At 41.2% G+C, this 24,300-nt stretch overlaps 1 protein-coding gene across 3 annotated transcripts in view; it reads right to left on the bottom strand.

Annotated features, from left to right (window-relative positions):
• LOC106613924 (neuroligin-1) overlaps positions 1–24,300 on the bottom strand; it is a 330,971-nt gene that overhangs the window by 203,653 nt on the left and 103,018 nt on the right. For 2 of the 3 annotated variants that reach the window (XM_045687594.1, XM_014216730.2), the window contains exons 3-4: positions 6,104–6,163; positions 2,732–2,884 (exon numbers count right to left, since the gene is read on the bottom strand). In XM_045687594.1, coding sequence (XP_045543550.1) covers positions 2,732–2,884; positions 6,104–6,163 — 213 coding nt within the window. The remainder of the gene's footprint in view (positions 1–2,731; positions 2,885–6,103; positions 6,164–24,300) is intronic. The other variant, XM_014216732.2, reaches the window with a different exon arrangement.

Below are 24,300 nucleotides of genomic sequence, written 5' to 3'. Positions count from 1 at the left end.
ACGACTGTTCAGAATGATGATATGATAAGAGGATGATTCATGTGTTGACTGTCACCCATTATGCTGTAATAGAAATAAGGCCATGCTCATGAAAACAAATCGTCCTCCCTCATCTTAAACAGCAGTAACTGCCACTGTACAATAGTATATAATATCCACTCAAGATCTAAGACACTGTATACATGTAGCATTTGTAGAGAGAGAGGGCAATCCTGAAGAACCGCTAAACGCATATTAATAAACACACTCAAATGAAGCATCTCCCAAGACGCATTGCTCATAGAAATGGGGTCAGACACTTTCCATGTCCCTCTTAAAGATCCTTAGGCAAGCCCAGGGTTACCAGTCAGAGACTGAGGCCAGCAGCTAACATGTTAGTCGGGCCAATGGGCAGGCCAGCCGTGAAGCAACAGAAAGGAAAGAGACGCAGACTAATGAAACAAATTATCTGCGGTATTTGTTTCAGGGAGAATAAATAAATAAGCATGAAAAACAATAATCCTCAACACTGGGCCACATGCAATGATTAAATAAAAAACTGCAGAACCAATTATTTCAGCAAGAACAAAAGGCAGCGGTTGTTGAAAGGGTAAACAATGGGAAGAACATGGCTGGCTGCATCTGCTCCCGGAGCCCTGCCTGGTCGCTGACATGCTGCGTGCTGCAGGCCTAGCATAGGAGGAGCAGTGGAACCTGGGCTGTTTACCTGGCTAATGCCCAGACAGCAGTGATAGATCACTTTCCTCTGTTGCTCTACCTACTGTTGGGAGATCAACAGATGCTTTCAAGGCCAGCTGGGTTCTGATACAGGGAGTCATTAAGGACAATAAAAGCCATCCTGATTTAGACATGTTATTAACTCCTTTATTAGCCTTGGCTTTAACTACTAAAAGGTCATATTTGTGAGCTTCTACAATCCTGGAATTCAAAGGATTGTAAACGATGGATTGGACCAGAGAATGTGTTGAGGCCATAAGGTTCATGCCAACACTACAGTGCACAGGGCTGTGTTTTAAATAGGTCTTATGTGAGTTGAAGCGCGGCCAGACTGTGGTTTTATACAGGAGTCCATGATGAGTATGATTCGGCCCATAAATTCAGAGCAATTCTGATAATGATGCGCTGACAGCAGAGTTCCATTATTCTATTAAGGCGTCCTACAAAAACCTGACACATCTCCACACACACACACGGAGGCAGGCCGAGAAACGGCCCCTGGCCAAATCCATCCCGTGCTACACCCAAACCGATAAATAAAGCTCACGTCAGCCACTCTGCATATTTCGGGCTCCTTATGACTCTGCATGCCTTCCCTGACAAAGAAAAACAAATCATCAGGTGCCAAAAAAAAGACCAGGAACCCAAAAGGTGCAATAATGTTGGCTGGATCATTAGTGGGAGAGAAAAGCACCACTAGCATTCTCTCTCCCAGTCTTTCTCTCTCTCGCTCTCTTTCTCCCGTTCTCTCTCGTCTTCTTTTCTGCTCTCCTCTAATTGTCAGGTTAATTAGGAGGAGTAGCAGCGTTGGTTAAATAGCCTTTCCTCGTCTCACACACACACACACACACACACACACACACACACACACACACACACACACACACACACACACACACACACACACACACACACACACACACACACACGAGATGAAGGGGCACGATGACAGGGCCCCTCTGTTACTTCCTATTGCACATTCACACACAGTCCTCACTACAAAAGGGCCACAGAGGCCAAGGCACTTCTGGGCCTTGTTAGACAAGCCCTTGATTGGCTGGTCAGATGAGCAGAGCGCAGGCTTGTCACACATCACACAGCATCTGCTTGCTCCTGTAACGTTACTCTGCTCTCATCTCATTCAGCAGAGCTGAGTGGTTTGATCCGCTTACCCCACCGCCACAGGGGTAAATACAAACACTGAGGAAAATGTCAACAAGACTCTTTGTGATGCTAAAAAGATACATCTGATTAAATATGCTCCCATTTTTCCTGTAGTGCCAAACCACAGCTTCTTAGCTTGACAGGGGAACCAGCATTAGTGAAAACACAGCCACACCACTTACCTGATCATCACCAAAACTGGTGCTTTTAAATCTTCACATGAACACTATAAACATGAAACCAGTCCAGAGGAATCAGGCCTAATGTTTTAAAATTCCAATCATTATCATTGCTAGTTTAAATTCAGGAGGCATTCAAGTTGTTGCCAAATTGTTCACAATAAAAACATCTGACATATCACGTTTTCTAATATTCATAATTTGTACAAATAAAGACTTGTTATGGAGAGAAATCAATTTGGAAATAGTCGTTTTATGGGGACAAATGCTGGGGCTCATGCTGGGGGCTGGTCATAAAGTATTCATGGTTATAATTATCCCCCATATTTACTATCATCTTAATTCTTGTGCCTCCAAGCTCGGTTTCCTTTGACACATATTACTGCTGGTGTGAGTGAAAGGAGGATATTGCCACAGAGTTGTGTGCATTAAAGCCTTGATGCTTTTCAGGAGGGGTAAATCACCATATGAAGCGAGAATAAGGATATTCATGAAAACAAATGACAGCATAATCTCATTGAGGGTGAAACCATAGCACCTCCGTTTCACTCTGTTTCACACTGTCCCCCCAAGGCAAAGAAAAAGCATTGATGGGCGCCTACTGTCCAGTATGTATATAGGTAGCTAGTGTTGGGGGATTAGTGATAAGGACAAAAGCTGGAAAACCTTACCTAATACTCCAAGCCGGTAGTTCACTGTGATGACGATAACATTGCCGTAACTTGCCAAGATGCTGCCGTCAAACATATTCCCAGTGCCCTCCATGTAGGATCCCCCATGGATAAATACCATCACTGGCTTGGGGCTACCGCTTTCACGGATGTCTGCAAGGGGAAGGAAATGATTAAAGGACAAATTAAAATGACAGCTGGAGATGCAATCTAAATTGTGGACGCTTTGGTTTTCTCATAATTTCGGACACATTGACTTTGCTTTGAGACAATTTCTGCTTTGCACGTGAGACCGTTCATTTCATATGTGACAAGTATGACATGTTCCTGGTGATTGACAATTCCATATTAATCTTGTTTTTGTTTCAGGAAATTTTATGGGCTCTTATTTTTGGGGGGCCAATAAACTGTCAGCATTAAAGAAGTGTAGAGATTAAAACTGACATTTCAATTTAAGCGGCACAGGTAGCTTGTTTTATCAGTAACGTAGAATCTAATAAACAAGATTGAACCTAAATGTTTTAATGATTAACATTCTTCAAGAAAAGTTTTTAATTCAATTTCAGACATCCAACGTTTCCCTTTAACAAAGTGTTACGCTTACTGAACTTTGCATAATGACATCAACTCAATTGATGCTGTCTTTGAGGGAGGGCATCTAGTTTGGCCGCTGGGTTTGAATTAAATGGGGGATAGGGAGGATACAAAAAAATAGGCTTCTGATTACTTTTATATTCCACAAAGGAGACGGGCGTTTCATCTTGGGTGCAAAATATCCACATTCATGTTCAATATCTTATCGATGTTTGGTGTTAGGGGACACTTGCAGGAGGTCTCAGAGCTAAGGAAAGTAATTAAATAGTAAAGAAAGTAGAATGGCATCTTCCAAAATGTCTTTATGGCAAAACATGAGGCTGTATTTGCAAAATCCAAGCCCATCTCTGTTCTTTTAGTTGATTTTCTTCCTCCCACTCTGTCTTTCTCTTTCCTTTGCTCTCTTTCTTACATTTCCAGTGAAAGCGGGCTCCTACAGAGGAGTAGAGAGGGAAGAAAATGCCAGGGCACCTCTAATCCTCACGTCTTCAGTAGGATTCTATAATATTGATTAGGACTGAGCAGCTGCTGAGTGTGTGTGTGTGTGTGTGTGTGTGTGTGTGTGTGTGTGTGTGTGTGTGTGTGTGTGTGTGTGTGTGTGTGTGTGAAAAAGCACAAGTTAGTGGTGAAAGAAAGAGAGAACAAGAGAGGGGGGAGAGAAATAGGGAAAGAGTGGGAGATACTGTAAAGAGAGAGATCAAATCTAAATTATTTTCAGAAATTGCGCATCAGAATCCTAACATCTTCCATTCACTTTGATTAATTAATTGAATGACAGAAGAGCAGCTGGATTCACAAAAGTGTGTAAACTAGCGCAGCATTGAGACAGGAGAGTAATACCTGATCTCTCCATATAGTTACAAACATAACAGCAAGGTAAATGATTAAATATGTAAAATAAAACTAGGAATGAAGACTAACTGGAAAGATTGCATGTCTGTCTGTCTATGTCAATGCATGCGTTCATGTGAAAGATTCATACAGTGCATGTCTTGCCCCCCTCTGGCTCTTGTGCGGGTGCCAGCAGCAGATTAAAGTGACACACATCTGGTCACAGAGGGTTATGGCTGTAGTGTCTGTCAGGATGTCCATTACATCATTCATGTCATTCGCAGTCCTTTATGCAGTTTGTTCTTGTGTTCACTTCATCTTTGTGAGTGGCAAAAAAGCAAGTGCACATTCTAAATCCTTTGGAGGGATTCCAGGCTTCTCTGACAGAGGTCAAACCATTTTAAACCTCCATAAATGAGGAATAGAAGCCAGGGAATTGTGTGTGCTGGCTTTTGAGAATAGATGGCAATTCAGCCATTTGTTCTAAACTGGGCCTACTAATCATAGGGTTCGGTCATGCATCCTACGTGGACACCATGGCATGCTAGGCTAATCCTAGCTGGAGGTAAGGTACAGAGGTAAGTGAGGACAGGTGCATTCCTATACAGGCGCTCACATCACAGAAGACTTGCTGTAAAAGCACTGCACTGGATCTCCATCCAATGCCAAATCTGGATGGCCTTGCTAACAAGCTACAATATAAAGAGAATGTCCCTGTCACAATCCTCCTGAGGACAACATTTTCCATCCATTACAAATCCACAGGTGGAGTGGCACCTACAGAGAACTGCACATCTTACATTCCATGACATTGAGGTTCCATGGCAGTGTGTTGTTGTTGTTGTTGTTTGATTACATATCTCTGTTGTGGCTAGAGGTTAAATGTCAAAAGAGCACCGCCAGTGAGATATCAAGCTGATCGGTCCTTGGGCCATTTCATTCACACATCTCAATGCGTTGGGTTTAACAGCATATTGTCTTCTGTCTTAGAGAGGATTATTAGTCTGGCCTGGATTCTTTATCAAGTGAATACTCGAGAGGCTGGCTGGGATTTCACTGTATATTTGTGTCTCTAATCTTTTGATGTGTGTACTCAGGAAATCGCAAGTTGCTGCAGATCAAAGATAGCTGCCGCATTCCTAGTTTAGTTTTCTGTAATTGGTGCTTATTTCACCAGATTATACAGGAGATGTGCATTATTAAGACTGTGTTCTGTCATTAAGTAGGAAGTTAACTTTCTCACTTCCTTTTTGAATAACTTAATTTGGGGTTATTTGAGTACTTTCTTCAGTCTGTTACCTTTCAGTGAGAAGCCCATTTTAGATTTGTCGATTTAAACGTTTGGCCTTGATTCCTAGGTTTACATAACTGTGCCATAATGTACTTGAATTTGCGTAAAATAGTGATGAAGAGGCCTCGTTAGGAAGGGATTTTGTGATCAATATGTTACAGGTCTTTGCCCATAACGATCCAGGAACATCCATACATGTTGCATAGGAAACTTACAGTTTTTTTATAACACAAAGGTGACTTATGTGTTAGGATTGATCAGGGTATCCAATTCCCCAGGGTTGGAATAGTATACTTTATTTTGGAAAAGGAAAAGTGTTGTGAAAAATCATGCAAAAGGTGTTACGATTTCATTGAAGGGTTAATAGTTACTCTCTTTTAGATGGGATGCAACATGTATTTATTTTTTTACAAAATGTTAAAAGAATTCAAGCAAAAACCTATGTTAGATTATTAACAATTAAGTACTCTGGAATGATGGGCGACATTAAACATACTCTTAAAACATCAAGCAAAAAAGACAAAACACATCCAGCAAAAATTACGGAGAAAAAAAATCTTCACGTTCAAAAAAAGGACAAGAAATGTAAAAAAAAAACAAAGAGGAAAAATTGGAGGGTTCCTTGTCATGCAAATCAGTTTGGCATCAAAAAATACCTTCATCCTCCGCCCCGTCATTATCACCTAAATCATCATTGTGTTTCTTTGTAAGGGGACCTAGGATCAAGAATGGAGAAGATGGAGGAAACAGATAGTACAAGAACACACAAACCTTAAAAACGCTCAAAAGAGAAAGAAATCTTAAGTGATTTTCCCTGTGAAAAATTTTACTGAAAGAGAAAGAATGTAAACAATATCATACACATTTGTGGAGCTTGGTAGCTATGAGATAGTAAGACTTTTGTTACAAAGTACTGTAACAAAACAAGAAGGATCTTCAAAATAGGACCCTTTCTTTCAAAAAGATTCAAGAATGTAAGATAAGTCGTTCCCAGTAAAACAGATTGGGTGTTTTCAGAACACAGCTTTACCTCATGTCATTCTCACCCCTCTTTCCCAATTTCAAGTAAATAGACAAAAGCATAATTGTTATGGATGTTTGTGAGGGTGTCTTGTAACATTATGTTCCAATAAGTAGCCCACGTCTGTGAATGTTAATGTGCTAAAAGAGAATACTCCAGATTGAATCGTTAGTGGACTCATACTATGCAAATATGTAAAATAGAACCTAAATGAAGTAATTTCATTGCAGGATCACAGAGTGCCAAAATGCAAATGGAAAAAGTTAATGTATTAAGTGGCTCCAAACACACAGAGGTTAATTGCTTAATTCTCCCTCATTGGCAAAATAATAAAACAGGAAATAGGTCAGACTGCAGCAGAATAAACCAAGACACGATTAATTTAGTGAGTAACAGCACAAAGACCACAGCAATGGACTGTACTATAAACACGACACAGATGGACAAACAGATAGACAGGCATACAGAAAGACAGACGGGGGCACAGAAAGACACACAGGCACACAGAAAGACAGACAGGCACACAGAAAGACAGACGGGGGGCACAGAAAGACAGACGGGGGGCACAGAAAGACAGACGGGGGGCACAGAAAGACAGACACGCACACAGAAAGACAGACAGGCACACAGAAAGACAGACGGGGGGCACAGAAAGACAGACAGGCACACACAGACACACAATGTTGACAAAGCGCTAGTCTAGACACATGCGAGCTAGATCAAGCATGAGTAAGCAGAGAGCAGCACATGAAAGAGTGAGATACACAGTATGACCAATGAAAGAAGCCTTCACACACATCACTCAAACTCATCCTGCTTATGATCATGCTCCTTCATGACAATACAGTACAGGAGAACCAAAACAGGGAAGCAATGAGAGGCAGGGATGGGAGGGGGAAATGGAAATGCTCTGTTTTCTGTTCATTCTATTAAAATAGTCCAGTCATTTATTTTCTTCATGTCTTGTAGCCAGAACGCTAGAGCAGTATGCAATGGCATGACACCTCTATAATTTGTAGCAACATTCTGGAGAAGAAAACAGAGGTCATTCAACACTGGAGAGAACATTTGGCGTAAACATCCCGTTTCACCCTGCAGCCTTGCTGAGATTGATTTTGTGAGATACATGACAAAAAATGAAAACAGCTAGAGTAAAGTACACTGTAGCCTACCTTATCGGAACACATCATTAAACCATCACATTCTCATAGGCTAAGGTAAGGGTTATAAAGCAACTGAACGGAGATGCTGGAGCAAGGTACTGCAGTGCCCTGTGACATGACTGTGCATGGCTGTCCCCTAACTTGAGGGGATGGTTGGATCATATCAGTCAGGACGTCAACATGACAGCATGCTGTCAGCATCACGTCACTCCTAAACTCCAAGTGACTGAGGGCCAGGCCCTGCACACTGACTTTTCAACCCCTCTGACCCCCTTGGAGTACTGCGAGCCTCAACGCTTGTGTGTCGCACCTGGCTCCACTGCACTGATTAGGGAGACTCTCTGTTGTTCTGCCTTTCCCAGTATTTATTTTCTCTTTCTCCCTCTACCTCGGTTTACCTTTCTCTCCCTCTCTTTACTCTGCCTCTCTGCCTGTCTAACTGCCAAACTGTTTGCCTGTGCCGTTGTCTCTGTATCCCCCCCCCCCCCACACACACTGTCTGTCTCACCAGTAATGCTGTCTCCCAGTCAGATGATAAATTGATTTATTACTGCAGCCTAGCTCTTACACACCCCTTCCAAATGAATTTCCATATCCCTCGTTGTGCCGATATTGATTTGTGTTCATCTCTGACTGATAAAGTGCAACTTCACGCTTGAGTACTCTGTAATGCAGAAAAAGAGGTGGGCTGGTGAGGCGTGCATCAGGCGGCCGACTCCAGGGCTCCTGGCCCTTAACACTTTAATGCACTATGAACCCTGAGGCTCCAACCAGATTAGGTCATTAATGCTTTGAACTCAATTGATCTCACATTGTGCACATGGGCATCCATACGACACATTCGTCAAGGATCTTAGGCCTATCCAAATGGAAACAAACCAACTCAGTCAATCATTGATTTGACCATAAAAACAACGGGCTCTCTAACATACAAAAGCCAATGAATCTGGCGATTAAGTACTGACCTTCGATAGTACTGGCTATAAAACATATTCTTGCATGAACAAATATTTCACATCCTTTGATAAATGACTGAATGTCTATGGTGAAATATAGCCTACATGGTGAAATATTTCATACAATGCAGTTTGTGCCATAACATTTTGATCAAGAGCAGAATACACAAGAACTTACCTTTCAAATCAAGTCCAACAGCACAACTCATTCCCAGGGGCTGAGTGAGTCATGAGCCTGGTGCCCATGGGACACATGTAGTGCAGTGTGCATGGCTATACAGCCAATTACATGGCTCACAGCTCTGTGGATCTCTTTGATAAATGACTCAGGACCAGGTGGTACTCAGGAACAGGACACCACTGAATACATCCACCCATGTATTGTGCACTTGATGCAATGCCATCCTACTCTATTCAAATGTTAGAGGCACATAACAGAGAGAGGCTGGCTCTTTGACTGACTGACTCACACTCTCAAAGCAGTAACAATAACACAGATGCAAAACAAATGCTCACAGGTGTGGCTGGGGAGGATTTGACTGCATTAACGTTCTAAAACAATATAGTAACCTCAACCTGCACTCATCATTAAAGGGGCAATCAGCAGTTGGTGCATACATTTTACTTAGAAATTATTGATATGGACCCATTGATTCTTGAAGAATATAACTTATAAATGCCCCATGAGCTTAGTTCAACTATCGAACCCCATCAGAACCCAAAATATAAGCTTGTTTTACGCCAATGTTTGTAAACAAAGTAAATGTAAACACTGTATTGCCTCAAACCATGGTTAAAACTATCATTTTGATATCTGGATGGTCAGTCCTTGCATCCACACTCTACAAATTAGGGGTTCGATAAGGGTTTTTCTAAGATCCTCAAAGTACTTCGAAGAACCTTAAGGTTCCAAGCACTGAAAATTGCCCACAATAGGTTCATTGAGGAACCTCGTTAGTTGGTGGGGGTTCTTGCAGGAACCTAACTGCCCAACTGAAACGTTTGGATTTGAATTTCAAAGGACAGCAGGTGCAGGAACTTAACTGAAAAATGTAAAGGTCTCAGTTTAAAGGGAAGGTTTGTCCCTTGTATGATGTAAATTGATATTGTTTTATGGTGATACCACCTATCTTTTCATATTTGTGCAAATCTTTCTAAAACAGAAAATGGACAAAATTCAATGGATATCAAATCAACAAAGAGGTAAGAATATGTAGGCTATAAGAATATGTTGACAGCAAGATGTATTGGGTGCAGACGACTGAACGGCTCACTTTTGCATCCTTTTCTGCAAGTATACAAAGACGAGGAGGCATACACAAAGGTATGTCAATTGGTATGTTATGCAGATCACATTTATCATCCTCCTCCCTTACCTCTTCAATGAATATCCCATGGGCCTCTACATTATGGACAAGGTATGTGCATGAAAACCATTATCAAAACAGTTCATTCACATTTTCCACAAAAACCAAGGTATGAATACTGTCGTGCATGTTTTGTTAATCATCTGTATAATTAAAAAAATGTGGATTCACAGACTTCATCTCTGATGAATTTAACAGGAAACCTGTTCGATCACCATGCACTGCAAAATCATTCTGGATATGGATACGGAAAACATCAATACATTAACATCAACACGCCAGAACTTGGGGCTCTGCTGGGAGTTTACCTCATCTTTAGATTGTTTTTATTCTGCTGTGCCACTAAAATAACAATAAACACTGAAAACTAAAATATGGTGTTATTGTTGTTATTGTTATGTATATTTTTATTATTAATAATAATAATAATAATAATAATAATAATAGGGGAGGGGGGCAGTTCATCAAATGAACCCCAAAAGGTTATTCAAAAGGTATTTCAAGGATCCTTTAAATGGTTATTCGAAGAACTTATAGGGGTTCCCCCAAAGTTTCAACTTGAAGAACCCCTAAAGGATACTCCAGGAACCTTTTGTTTTTAGCGTGCATACAGTACCCATTTACTTTTTCCAGATTTTGTTATGTTACAGCCTTATTCTAAAATGGATTAAATAAATACAAATCCTCAGCAATCTACACACAATACCCCATAATGTCAAAGCCAAAACAGGTTTTTAGAAATACATCATTTACATAAGTATTCAGCCTTTGCTATCAGACTCGAAATTGAGCTCAGGTGCATCCTGTTTCCATTGATCATCCTTGAGATGTTTCTACAACTTGATTGGAGTCCACCTGTGGTAAATTCAATTGATTGGACATGATTTGGAAAGGCACACACCTGTCTATATAAGGTCCCACAGTTGACAGTGCATGTCAGATCAAAAACCAAGCCATGAGGTCGAAGGAATTGTCCAATGGTCCCTCAGACAGAGCTCTAGAGTTCCTCTGTGGAGATGGGAGAAACTTCCAGAAGGACAACCATCTCTGCAGCACTCCACCAATCAGGCCTTTATGGTAGAGTGGCCAGACAGAAGCCACTTCTCAGTAAAAGGCACATGACAGCCCGCTTGGATTTTGCCAAAGGGTACCTAAAGACTCTCAAACCATGAGAAACAAGATTCTCTGGTCTGATGAAACCAAGATTTAACTGGATGTTTTTCAGCGGCAGGGACTGGGAGACTAGTCAGGATTGATGCAAAGATGAACAGAGCAAAGTAAAGAGAGATCCTTGATGAAAACCTGCTCCAGAGGGCTCAGGACCTCAGACTGGGGCGAAGGTTCACCTTCCAACAGGACAACAACCTTAAGCACACAGCCAAGATATCGCAGGAGTGGCTTTGGGACAAGTCTCTGAATGTCCTTGAGTGGCCCAGCCAGAGCCCGGATGTGAACCTGATCGAACATCTCTGGAGTAATCTGAAAATAGGTGTGCAGCAATGCTCCCCATTCAACCTGACAGAGCTTGAGAGGATCTGCAGAGAAGAATGTGGAAACCCCCCCCCCCCCCCCAATACAGGTGTGCCAAGCTTTTAGCATCATGCCCAAGAAGACTCAAGGTTGTAATCGCTGCCAAAGGTGCTTCAACAAAGTACTGAGTAAAGGGTCTGAATACTTATGTAAATGTGATATTTCAGTTTTTTATTTGTAATAAATTAGCACACATTTCTAAAAACCTGTTTTTGCTTTATCATTATGGGGTACTGTGTGCAGATCGATGCAGATGTTTATATACATTTTAGAATAAGGCTGTAACCTAACCAAATGTGGAAAAGGTCATGGGGTCTGAATACTTTCCTATACTCTGTCCCTCAGCTTTTTAGCGAAAAACATTGTTATTGTTTAACTGCTGATTGCCGCTTTAAGCCAGCTATGCATGCAGCTCTCGAGGCTCTGTAGATGCAAACTATACAGATTGGAAGGGTATAGAAGACCACGTGACTACTATGTGCTTTGCAGAACACACATAGTGTACAACAGATGACCCTCTCAGCTGCCTGCCTGGCTGCCTGCCTGCCTATGACAAGGCTTCTCACACGTCTAGGCTAACATGTCGAGCCCAAGGCAACTAACCATGCCATATGGAACTAAAAGCCTCGGCAACCGCCCTGATTTTCCTTCAGTTCCAACCCAGCAGCCTGTCTGTCCTACTGTCTAACTACGCACCCTACTACTGGTCACACCTGACAGAGAGAGAGAGAGCATTCTCTACCCTCATAGAAGGGAGACATACTGTACTAAAATGTGTGACGGCTAAAGCACAAGATGAGGGGGAGAGGCTAGGATGAAGCTTTCGTTGACAGGACCGATTACCACAGAATTGAACAAGACGCATTTAGAGCACACTCCCATGGGAGTTAAGGCTTATTTTCCAACCCGCACTTTCATATACAGTACAGCTTGTAACATATGAGAACTATGTCAATTGTGTCATACAGGACTCAACCCTGTTGCACTCAGCTATTTAACTGGTATTGCACATCATCCCCATCTTTTCTGTTTGCTCTCTTCCATGCAGATGCTAGTGAGAGAATCCAAGTAGGATACTGTATCGGCACAGTGACACCTGACATCAAACATTTCTTTCTTCAAAAATAATTTGTAACCATTCCAGCATGAATATTTCATGACGCTACTTGAATGTGCTTCAGTGTAGAGGACTGATTTCTTCATCCCGCCCGCACCCGCAGCTTCTCATACTGCACCCACAGATTTTCTGTCCAACTCCAACTGCAAGAACTGGTCCCAACCGCAGGCACATGTGATGCAGCTCACTTGCCAGCCATGGTCTCAGCAATTTTGTGCGCTATCGGCGATATCAAAATGCGCAAAAATAACCTAAGAAATAGCCTGGGTTAAATTGAGATTTTCAAGTGGCCCATTATTACTAGGCTATATGACAATATACTTGACGGATTTGGAAGAAAAGCAGAGTTGGGGAGACTTGCACTTTTTCAAGCTATTTTTATAACCTACCTTTTAGGAGTGCGACGATTTTCAGGCATTTCCTTGGAAAGATAACTGCCAGTGATTCTCCAACCATGCATAGGCAGCCTACTCTATTTCAATGAGACCACATATACAGTATTCACATTTTTCATTATTCTATACGTAAATCCGAGACACTCCATTTAGTATGATATGTTACATTTCGTATGGTATGTATTCATTTGTGGATGTCCATCATCCATTTCTTATCAAATGTTATGTATTACAATGTGTATGATATGTTAGGAATTGCCATTAGTCCAATATCTTACATTTGCAAAATGTATGATATGTTACGAATTCCAATTTATTTTGGCTAACGTTAGCTAGGTGACTAGGTGGTTACCGTTAGCAAGCTGGCTAATGTTAGCTGGAATGGGGTTTAGGGTTAAGGTTAGGAGTTAGGTTAAAGGTTAAAGGTTAAAGGTGAATGTTAGGGGAAGGGTTAGCTAAAAAGGTTAAGGTTAGAGTTAGGGGGAGGGTTATCTAACATGCTAAGTAGTAAAAAAAGTTGCTAATTAGCTCAAATGCTAAAGTTTTCGGTAATGAGATTGGACACGCAACCTTTGGGTTGCTAGTCATTTGCATTATACTTCTGTCGTATGTAAAAACACAATGTAACATATCATAATAATTTCAGTGTCACGTATTTCCTATATTATGTCTAGTCTATGAGACCAGGCTGATCTCACACACCCAACTAGAATAGGAAAGGTAGGCTACTGAAGGTGAAGCAGTGACAAAGATTAATAATGTGACAAAGATGTGCTTTTACAAAGCAGAAAGATGATGTTTTCAAATAATCTGTGAGACAAAAAATATATTTTCATCCCAAAATAATCTGTTTGACCACCCGCAACGTGAAAAATACTGACCGTGCCGTAATGATCTCTGCCCTCTACTTCAGTGTTTTCTCCCCTAATGAATCAATACACATACCTATACTTTTATATACCTATATATTCTGATATATTTGACATGTACTGCACACTGGTCCCAACCGTAATACTGTGTAACATCAGTCACAAATGGTAACAACTGGAGATTCATAAATATTTGATTTCCGTAACATGGCTGACATTCTAGCAACTGATGACAAGGGTCTCTGGACCCAGCGAAAAAGGGTCTGATGCTTGGTTTCAAATATCAGTAGTAAATGCCAGCAAAAATGTATTTTCTTGGAATCGCCCCTGGGGAGAGCAGAGAGGACCTGGGGACCCAAATGTCACAGCGCCTTTGGATTGTAAAGGTGCTGCTGCTCATTAGAGCCAGCCACTGACAGGATTTAAAGGCAGGTAACGTCAATGTGTGTGTGTGTGTGCATGCAGGGGGGATTTCATTAGGAGCTGTCAGAATGAGAACAGGGACATAGGAAATGACACACCTCGTAATAAGCACCCTTCCTGTTGAGGGGAAGTTGCCAGGGGAGAGGGTCAGTAACATCGCTCCCTGCGAGGAGCACATAGCAAGATCAGTGTTTCCAATATATAAAGTATGTAGAAAAGATAATGAACTTATATATGTTTTAATAAGATCATCTTTGAGAACTGACAATCACAGTCAGGGATAATCTAAAATCATGGAGCCCCCATTCATTTTGTTATAATGCTTGAGTTACTCAGATAGCATAAGAACAAGGTATAAGCCATGTGGAAAAGTGTATCACTGCATGAAATTAGCTTTAAAACTGCAAATTGTCTCTCAGACCTATGGCAAAATGTGTAGAATTGAAGGGAATTAGCTTAAAAAATGTTTTAAAATTCGCTGGGGACAAGAGGACGAACTTTAAAATGCGCCATTGGTCACACCCACTTTGCCACTGCTGCTGCTGAAAAAAAATCCTAGGGGAAACACTGAAAATAAATAATCTAACAGGAGTATGTGCTGTAGCAGCTCTGTTATTGGCCAGCCGAGTGTGGGCATAATCATTCAGGCCTTGACCATTTGATCATGAAGAGTGGCATCTCCATTCGATATAAAGTTAAGTAAGCACAAGGAGAGGATAGATTTGAGTGTGACCAATTTCCCAGCAGAGCAAAATATTGATCCAATTAAAAGTGCAGATACAGATAGTGCTAATTGTACTGGAATCACAAGATGTAGTATTGGCAATGCATGAGATTTTTGATCAATGCTTCACATGTTCCTATAATCATTGATTAGTATGCCCCACTGCGCATAAATTATGTTCTTTCTTGTCCATTTCTATGTTCGCTCATTACACATACACACCTATTTTTTATATGGAAGCAAGTCAGACCAAGTCGTTTAGGGTGAAATTCTATGCATCCATTCACTATAAAGTACTCTTAATTTTTATCCTAAATTGCTTGAAGTGTCCTGACTCAACATCTTGTAAAGTTTTAAAATAATATACAGTACCAGTCAAACATTTGGACACTTATTCAAGAGTTTTTCTTTATTATTACTATTTTCTACATTGTAGAATAATAGTGAAGATACCAAAACCATGAAATAACAAATATGGAATCAAGTAGTAACCAAAAAAGTGTTAAACAAATCAAAATATATTTTAGATTTTAGATTCTTCAAAGTAGCCACCCTTTGCCTTGGTGACAGCTTTGCACACTCTTGGCATTATCTTAACCAGATTCACCTGGAATGTTTTTCCAACAGTCTTGGAGTTCCCACATATGCTGAGCACTTGTTGGCTGCTTTTCCTTCTCATCCCAAACTATCGCAATTAGGTTGAGGTCGGGTGATTGTGGAGGCCAGGTCATCTAATGCAGCGCTCCATCACTCTCCTTCTTGGTCAAATAGCACTTGCACAGCCTGGAGGTGTGTTGGGTCATTGTCCTGTTGAAAAACAAATGAGAGTCCCACTAAACTCAAACCAGATGGGATGGTGTATTGCTGCAGAATGCTGTGGTAGCCATGCTGGTTAAGTGTGCCTTGAATTCTAAATAAATCACTGACAGTGTCACCAGCAAAGCACCCCCACACCATCACACCTCCTCCTCCATGCTTCACGGTGGGAACCACTTACTCTGCGTCTCACAAAGACACGGCGGATGGATCCAAAAATCTCACATTTGGACTCATTTGACCAAAGAACAGATTTCTAATGTCTAATGTCAATTGCTTGTGTCTGTTGGCCCAAGGACATCTCTTCTTCTTATTGGTGTCCTTTAGTAGTGTTTTCTTTGCAACAAGCGAACAATCGAACCATGAAGCCCTGACTCACACAGTCTCCTCTGAACAGTTGATGTTGAGATGTGTCTGTTACTTGAACTCTGTGAAGCATTTATTTGGGCTGCAATTTCTGAGGCTGGTAACTCTAATGAACTTATCCTCTGCAGCAGAGGTAACTCTGGGTCTTCTTTTCCTGTGGTGATCCTCATGTGAGCCAGTTTCATCATAGCGCTTGAGGGTTTTTGCGACTGCACTTGAAGAAACGTTCAAAGTTCTTGAAATGTTCCATATTTAATGACCTTCATGTCTTAAAGTAATGATGGACTGTTGTTTCTCTTTGCTTATTCGAGCTGTTCTTGCCATAATATGGACTTGGTCTTTTACCAAATAGGGCTGTATTCTGTATACCACCCCGACCTTGTCACAACACAACTGATTGGCTCAAACGCATTAAGAAGGAAAGAAATTGGACAAATTAACTTTTAACAAGGCTTGCCTGTTAATTGAAATGCATTCCAGGGGACTACCTCATGAAGCTGGTTGAGAGAATGCCAAGAGTGTGCAAAGCTGTCATGAAGGCAAAGGGTGGCTACTTTGAAGAATCTCAAATATATTTTGATTTGTTTAACACTTTTTTGGTTAGTAGGTGATTCCATATGTGTTATTTCATAGTTTTGATGTCTTCATGTTATTCTACAATGTAGAAAATAGTATAAAATAAAGAAAGACCCTTGAATGTGTCCAAACTTTTGACTGGTACTGTATGTATATATTATTTTTTACAAATTGTATCTGTATGCATCTGTTTGTCTCACTTTGATACATCAAAAGGACTTGACAAAATCAAGTGTGGAGATGGCTGTGGTTGAGTTAGATGTCGCCCTGAGGTTGAGCATGTGAAATCTACCATAGATAACGACCAAACAAGGAATCAGCCAGACACTGAGCTAAACAACCTTATGAGGAGCTGCCACACACGTAAAACAACCCTCATGAGTCAAATAATTTATTAAACATAAATATTACTTTCTGGATGATCTGCTTATGTATTCATTTTGTATCCGTCGTTGCCAGGGATGCAGCCTGATCAAATTGGTTTGGTTCCTTTGCTCTCAACTGGGCCTTTTATGTCGCAGCTAAATGGAGATTCTGAGACCGTTCTCTCCTTCTCTCTCTTGCTATCGTTCTGTCCGTCAGTCTCTCCCCCTCTGTCTTTCTGTTTAGGTCTGTCTGTGTCTGTTTATCTGTCTTGGTTTCTTTCACTTTCTCATTACAGTTTAAGTCTCTGTGGATGCTCAGAGTCATTCAGGAGGGTCTTCAAACAACTCCTATCTATCTACATCCTGACACCTGTAGACTACCCCACTCACTAGCCGCACCCCATGGCCCTGATTAAAGGCCAAACCCAACCTGCAGCTGAACAATGCACCTGCTCCTAAACAACATGTTATGATGTTATACTAGCTGGATGCTCGGTCTCTAGACTCCAGATGAGTTGTACTCTGACAGGAGCTGGACAGCCAATGTTGATCAGGGTTCTAGCCCAGGCTCCCAACATGACACAGAGCACGGAGCATGCCTCTGAGGCCAGGCCTCAGCGAGGGGAGGTGAGATGATGAGGAAAGGGGAATGTTCAAAGAGGCCCAGGCACCAGCGGGACAGCAAACAGGCTAATTTGCCAGTGTATTCTATTTTCAAATCATTTCAATTTCAAAGCACTGCATTACCATGCGGCGGGGATGAAAATGAGGACTGCAGTGCGTTGCTCAGCTCTGCCATCAACATCCCTCAACCCCAGCCCTCCTCTCCTCTCAAACAGCATGTCAGCAGAATTAGGCATCATTTACCAGCTCCAAAATGAATTCAAACACGTGCTCTTTCCCTCATTTTGCAGTGTGTGCACTGATGCCTTTGATTTGGACCTACAAATTACAAATTTAGCTTTTAATCAATATTTCATCTCTCCCATCTGAGAACCTGCATATATCCCACTCTAACTCACAAAATGCCGATCCTAATGGTTGCAAAGGGAAAACATTTTGGAGTTTGGATATGCCGTATCCTATGAACTGTGTACAGTACTTGGAAAATAATCACAAAAGTAATGCAAAGTTGTTTTTAAAGTTCTGAACGTAACAGTGTGTGATAGGTTATGTAATAATGATAATCAGTATTGTTTATGATAGGGACTAAAGCCGTGCCCATTACCTGTTGAGAGAAAGGCTTAAAAAGCAGACAACACAATGGCAGAGAGAAGAACAGGTCCACAACATGGACCTGCCTTTGATATTACTGTAAGGCTGAATAATGGATGGCTCCAACTCCCCTTAATGTTCTCCAGGAGAGGTTTTGTATCTATCATCCCAAGCACCAAGTTCAATCCCGTCTCATCAAAGCTAAATTTAAACTCCGTCATCCACTTAAAAAGAACGGCACTTTTCGGAGGGAGAGAAGATGAATAACAGTGGAACGAAGGTTAAAAGTGAACGATGCATCTTGCCAGGGAGACAAGAGCATTAGTAAACCAAAGCAACAACACCCCAAGGTACATTTTATATCAATATCTCCTGCTTGTTTATAAACCCCCCCCCAAAAAAATAAAAAAGATTTAAAAAATGAACATGCAAGAATTTAACTAGAGCAGCAATATCTAAAGAGCGATAAGATGAAGAGATTTTCCTTATGACAAATAATAATCATGTTGATTTTGGATTTCCTCCAATGTTCTTCTTATCTCCGCTCTCTGCTACTGTTTGTGTTTCTCAGTGAAATGTAGTACAAAATCACAACAACAACAATCCCCTGACGGTCTACTATACAACAATAGATTGGCACAGAGGAGAAGCATTCGCTGTCAAAGCTCACTTGCAAAGAATGGAACACAATTGAGGAATAAAGCAGTATGCTAATTAATCATCAAAGCATTGTTTTTCCTGCAGTTTTACCCTCACAAGGAGGATGCCGATTTTCATTAACAATCCCCCATCTACTAACTACTCTATGAGTCTACCCATTAAACTGCAAACCTTCTCTTTCATCTAACCAAGACCAAGTTGATTCAGTTAAGAAAAGTTTAAAAAGTGGGAAGGAATCTTTGCCAAACTCTACCACTGTTACAACTAGGCCTAAGCTTATTTCTCTGTATCTCCTAGTGTAGACCTATGGTAAGGTATCAGAAGAATGTTACTGCAAGGCAATAATCTTTGCCAAACTACCACTGTCACAACTCTCTCTGAGCATCCCCTGGTGTCCACCTATGGTCAGAATGTTAGTACACGGCATAATGCTGAATCAATATCCTCCATTTGCAGATCACTCAATTACATCAGCAGCACCCAAGCCTGGCTAATTGATCTCCTCCTTCCCTGTTTTCAAGTTAATGAGCACATCTCAGCAGCATTGCATCCAGACTGAACAACAAGGCCACTCATTTGGCCAGCCTGGTACACTATTGGCTGGCTCCACCAATCGGCTGAACAGGGAAACATTGCAAAACTACATAACAATTAATCATCTTCGATTTCTAATTAAATGTACGAAAAGGGAACAGTCTGATTATATAGGGGCAACCAATTACACTGAACAACAAATGCAACGTGTAAAGTGTTGGTCCCATGTTTCATGAGCTGAAATACAAGAATCCAGAAATGTTCCACACGCACAAAAAGCTTATTTCACTCAAATTTTGTGCACACATTTGTTTACATCCCTGTTAGTGAGCCTTTCTTCTTTGCCAGGATAATCCATCTACCTGACAAGTGTGGCATATCAAGAAGCTGATTAAACAGCATGATCATTACACAGGTGCACCTTGTGCTGGGTACAATAAAGGCCACAAGTTTTGAGGGAGCGTGCAATTGGCATGTCGACTGCAGGAATGTTGACTGTTGCCAGAGATTTGAATGTTAATTTCTCTACCAAAAGCCACCTCCAACGTTGTTTTTTAGAATTTGGCAGTATGTCCAACCGGCCTCACAACCATAGACCACGTGTATGGCATTGTGTGGGCTAGCGGTTTGCTGATGTCAACGTTGTGAACAGAGTGCCCCATGGTGGCGGTGGGGTTATGGTATAGGCAGGCATAAGCGAACACAATTGCATTTTAGCGATGGTAATTTGAATGCACAGAGATACCGTGACGAGATCCTAATGTCCCATTGTGAGGGGGGCTGATCTTTATCCCCAGTCATATATATATATACATATATATATATATATATATATATATATATATATATATATATATATATACATATACATATACATATATATATATATATATATATATAGATTTTACTGAGTTATATATATATGCTACCTGGGGCGGCAGGTAGCCTAGTGGTTAGAATCTACCTGGGGTGGCAGGTAGCCTAGTGGTTAGAGCATTGGACTAACCGAAAGGTTGCAAGATCGAATCCCCTAGCTGACAAGGTAAAAATCTGTCGTTCTGCCCCTGAACAAGGCAGTTAACCCTCTGTTCCTAGGCTGTCATTGTAAATAAGAATTTGTTCTTAACTGACTTACCTAGTTAAATAAAGGTTAAATAAAAAATTAATATAACCCTGGATTGCTGATGCTATGCATTGGCCATTTATAATAGCCTAGTGCTCTTTACCGGTCTGCCATATTGGCACTCCCCAGTAGGAGTAGTCCTCCATAGGAGTGTATGGATTTCTACACTATTTCAATTAAATGTTTCAAGGACAAAATTACATGTATTTAAGTATTTTTGGTTTTTGTTGTGGACACAGTAACATTATTAATCTCCCAGAAATTATACTTTAAGGAATCATGTTTTAATGTTTTTTAAATGTTTTATCTGTATGTTTCGCTCACAGAATATAATTTAAAGTATGCATTAAGATGTCTGTAATATAATAAAAGTGGTAAAAACAAATGTAGACATTAATAAATGCATTTCTGTAGCTTCCAAAATATGTTTTACATGGTGGGGGAGTGCCAAGATTGAGGCACAGTAGCTTCAACACAGCACCCCTACCAGTCACCTAGTGTATATATAAATCATTGGGCAAAGTTTTGGCATATCCCCTTAGTAACATGTGTCTGACAGTTCAACGTGACTCACAGTTGACAATGCTACAACAATCATGTCTGGCTGTAGAACATGCATCAAAGTGCATTCAGTATACTGTACGTGTATCTAGGAAATCAAAGCCTGGGATGATATAATAAGTTATCCCCATAGGGAGTCTTTTCAGAAGTTTGGGGTTATATTTTACTAGGGATAAATGGATGGGGTTTGTAGAGTGCTTCGTGCTAGCAATGACATCTGCATAGAAATATTGCACAGCGAATCAAGAACTTTTCAGCTGCAGGAAGAGTGTGTCATTCTTATCAGATCTCCACATGGAGGGCACACTGGTAAAAATAGCTATGACACTGAGCCGCTTAACAGCTCCAAATTCATTTAAAATCCATTTATTGTTTGCCATTAAACTGTACAAATATGTACCAGGGCAACCCTGCACAGACAAACCTTACTCTGTGGAGAGTGATAAAGGAGTTGGCATGAAAACAGACGAGGGAGGGGGGTGAACGAGACACAGGAACACAGAGGCAGAGAGGCAGACCTACACAGAGATAGCGGATCAAAGTGTGAATAAGCGAGAAAGAGAGATAGAGACAGAGACAGTGAGGCAGATAGAGACAGAGAGGCAGAGGAGTGGTGAAAGGGGGTTATAAATGCAAGGTGGGTCCTACCATAAATGTTATTTTAAACGCTGAGAACCCTGTGCACTCTTTGGAGAATTATCAGGGTAAATGCCCACATATCACTAATCCAGGGAGGGGTAATGAACTAGTAAATTAGTCTCAGAAAGCTTTAATTAGTATCAAAGTATGAAACCGAGTAGCCGACCCATTAATCTGCTATCCCCCTCTCCCTTTCTGATGACTTGAAAAGCACAGGTCAATAAAAGACAAAAGGAAAATGGATATGGATTTTCTGACGCAAGTGACCAACTGAGATGATTAAGTAGTTCATCACACAAAAATATAGAATTCTTCCCACGGAGGCATCGACCTGTCCTATAGATACATTAAAAGGCTGGCAGGAAATCGTTGAGCATACGGTCGGCTATGGATCGCATGGAAGACGGCAGCCAATGATCACCTCTCTGTGTGCGTTGCAATGCGCTGGAGAACAACCCACTTCCAATCCCACCCAGCACAGAACAAGTGCGGGTTAGGCGAGCATAAGAACATTGCAGTGACATAAACCAACTGAAAATGATGACCTACAGTATCTATCATAGCTGGGACAATAAACAGAAAATTATCGACACTGACCATACCGATCACTTATCGCAGGCATTTTGCTGATATCGTTCATTACGATAAGTAGCCTATACTAGAGAAATGTGAAGTTTGAAATGAAATAAGTTTGCTAATATGGGTGATAGTTGATGGCTACAACCATTAAACTAGTAGTTTAAAGGATACTTTTTTTAAACTGTGTTGCACATTTATGTGATAAACGTATCATTCTATTTATTGTTATCGCCTCAATTCAGGCAATTTATTGCGATATGGATTGTTGTCTATATGGCCCAGCTCTACTATCTATGACCACAATGGCTGTGTAAACTAAAAGCTATATTTCAGAATAAAGCAGGAAGAGGGGCTGTAGATTAGCAATTTAAAACTGTATTTGTAGTTACATAGCAGATAGCTTGACAAGCAGGGGTTTATTCTGGTCTTCTCCCCGCGAAGGAGACTCAAACTGACTACAGACTCCTTATAGACATGCCCACAGAGAAGACAAGCAATGACAGAACATTCCTCTGAAGAAATACACAGACAGGAAGTTATTTGTAGGTTCCTCTACTTTAACAAACAGGAAAACAAGTAAAGCTAAGAGTAGATCTTACAACATGTAGAGCCAGTTTAACCTTAACAGTCTGTGCCGTTTTAAATTGTCAGCCCAGCCGAGTAGAGGAAGAGAGAGGAAGGGAGGAGTCAATGGGCAGAGAGAGGAGAGCGCATGTTAGATTGAATCTGAGAGCTTTGGCTAATACATATAGTGCCTTCAGGAAGTATTCAGACCTCTTGACTTTTTCCACATTTAGGTAGGTTACAGCCTTATTCTAAAATTGATTCAATTGTTTTTTTTCCTTCATCAATCTACACACAATACCCCATAATGACAAATCCAAAACAGGATTTTAGAATTTTTGCAAATGTATAAAAAATAAAAAATAAAAAATAATAAAACATTTACATAAGTATTCAGACCCTTTACTCAGTACTTTGTTGAAACACCTTTGGCAGCACCTTTGGCAGCGATTACAGAGTCTTCTTGGGTATGAAGCTACAAGCTTGGCCCACCTGTTATGGGGAGGTTCTCCCATTCTACTCTGCAGATCCTCTCAAGCTCTGTAAGATTGGATGGGGAGCATTGCTGAACAGCTATTTTCAGGTCTCTCCAGAGATGTTTGATCGGGTTTGAGTCCGGGCTCTGGCTGGGCCACTCAAGGACATTCAGAGACTTGTCCCGAAGCCACTCCTGCGTTGTCTTGGCTGTGTGCTTAGGGTTGTTTCCTGTTGGAAGGTGAACCTTCGCCCCAGTCTGAGGTCCTGAGCGCTAGGGAGCAGGTTTTCATCAAGGATCTCTCTTTACTTTTCTCCAATGAAAAACATCCCCACAGCATGATGCTGCCACCATCATGCTTCACCGTAGGGATAATGCCAGGTTTCCTCTAGAAGTGACGATTGGCATTCCGGCCAAAGAGTTCAATCTTGGTTTCATCAGACCAGAGAATCTTGTTTCTCATGGTCTGAGAGTCTTTAGGTGGCTTTTGGCAAACTCCAAGCGGGCCGTCATGTGCCTTTTCCTGAGGAGTGGTTTCTGTCTGGCCACTCTACCATAAAGGCCTGATTGGTGGAGTGCTGTTGTACTTCTGGAAGGTTCTCCCATATCCACAGAGGAACTCTAGAGCTCTGTCTGAGTTACCATCGGGTTCTTGGTCACCTCCCTGACCAAGGCCCTTCTACCCCGATTACTCAGTTTGGCCGGGCGGCCAGCTCTAGAAAGAGTCTTGGTGGTTCCAAACTTCTTCCATTTAAGAATGATGGAGGCCACTGTGTTCTTGGTGACCTTCAATGCTGCAGAATTATTTTGGTACC

This window comes from Salmo salar, chromosome ssa10 (genome assembly GCF_905237065.1).
Source record: "Salmo salar chromosome ssa10, Ssal_v3.1, whole genome shotgun sequence".
NCBI lineage: Eukaryota > Metazoa > Chordata > Actinopteri > Salmoniformes > Salmonidae > Salmo > Salmo salar.
Note: the sequence above shows the minus strand (reverse complement) of the source record. Positions and strands in the feature narration are given on the sequence as shown.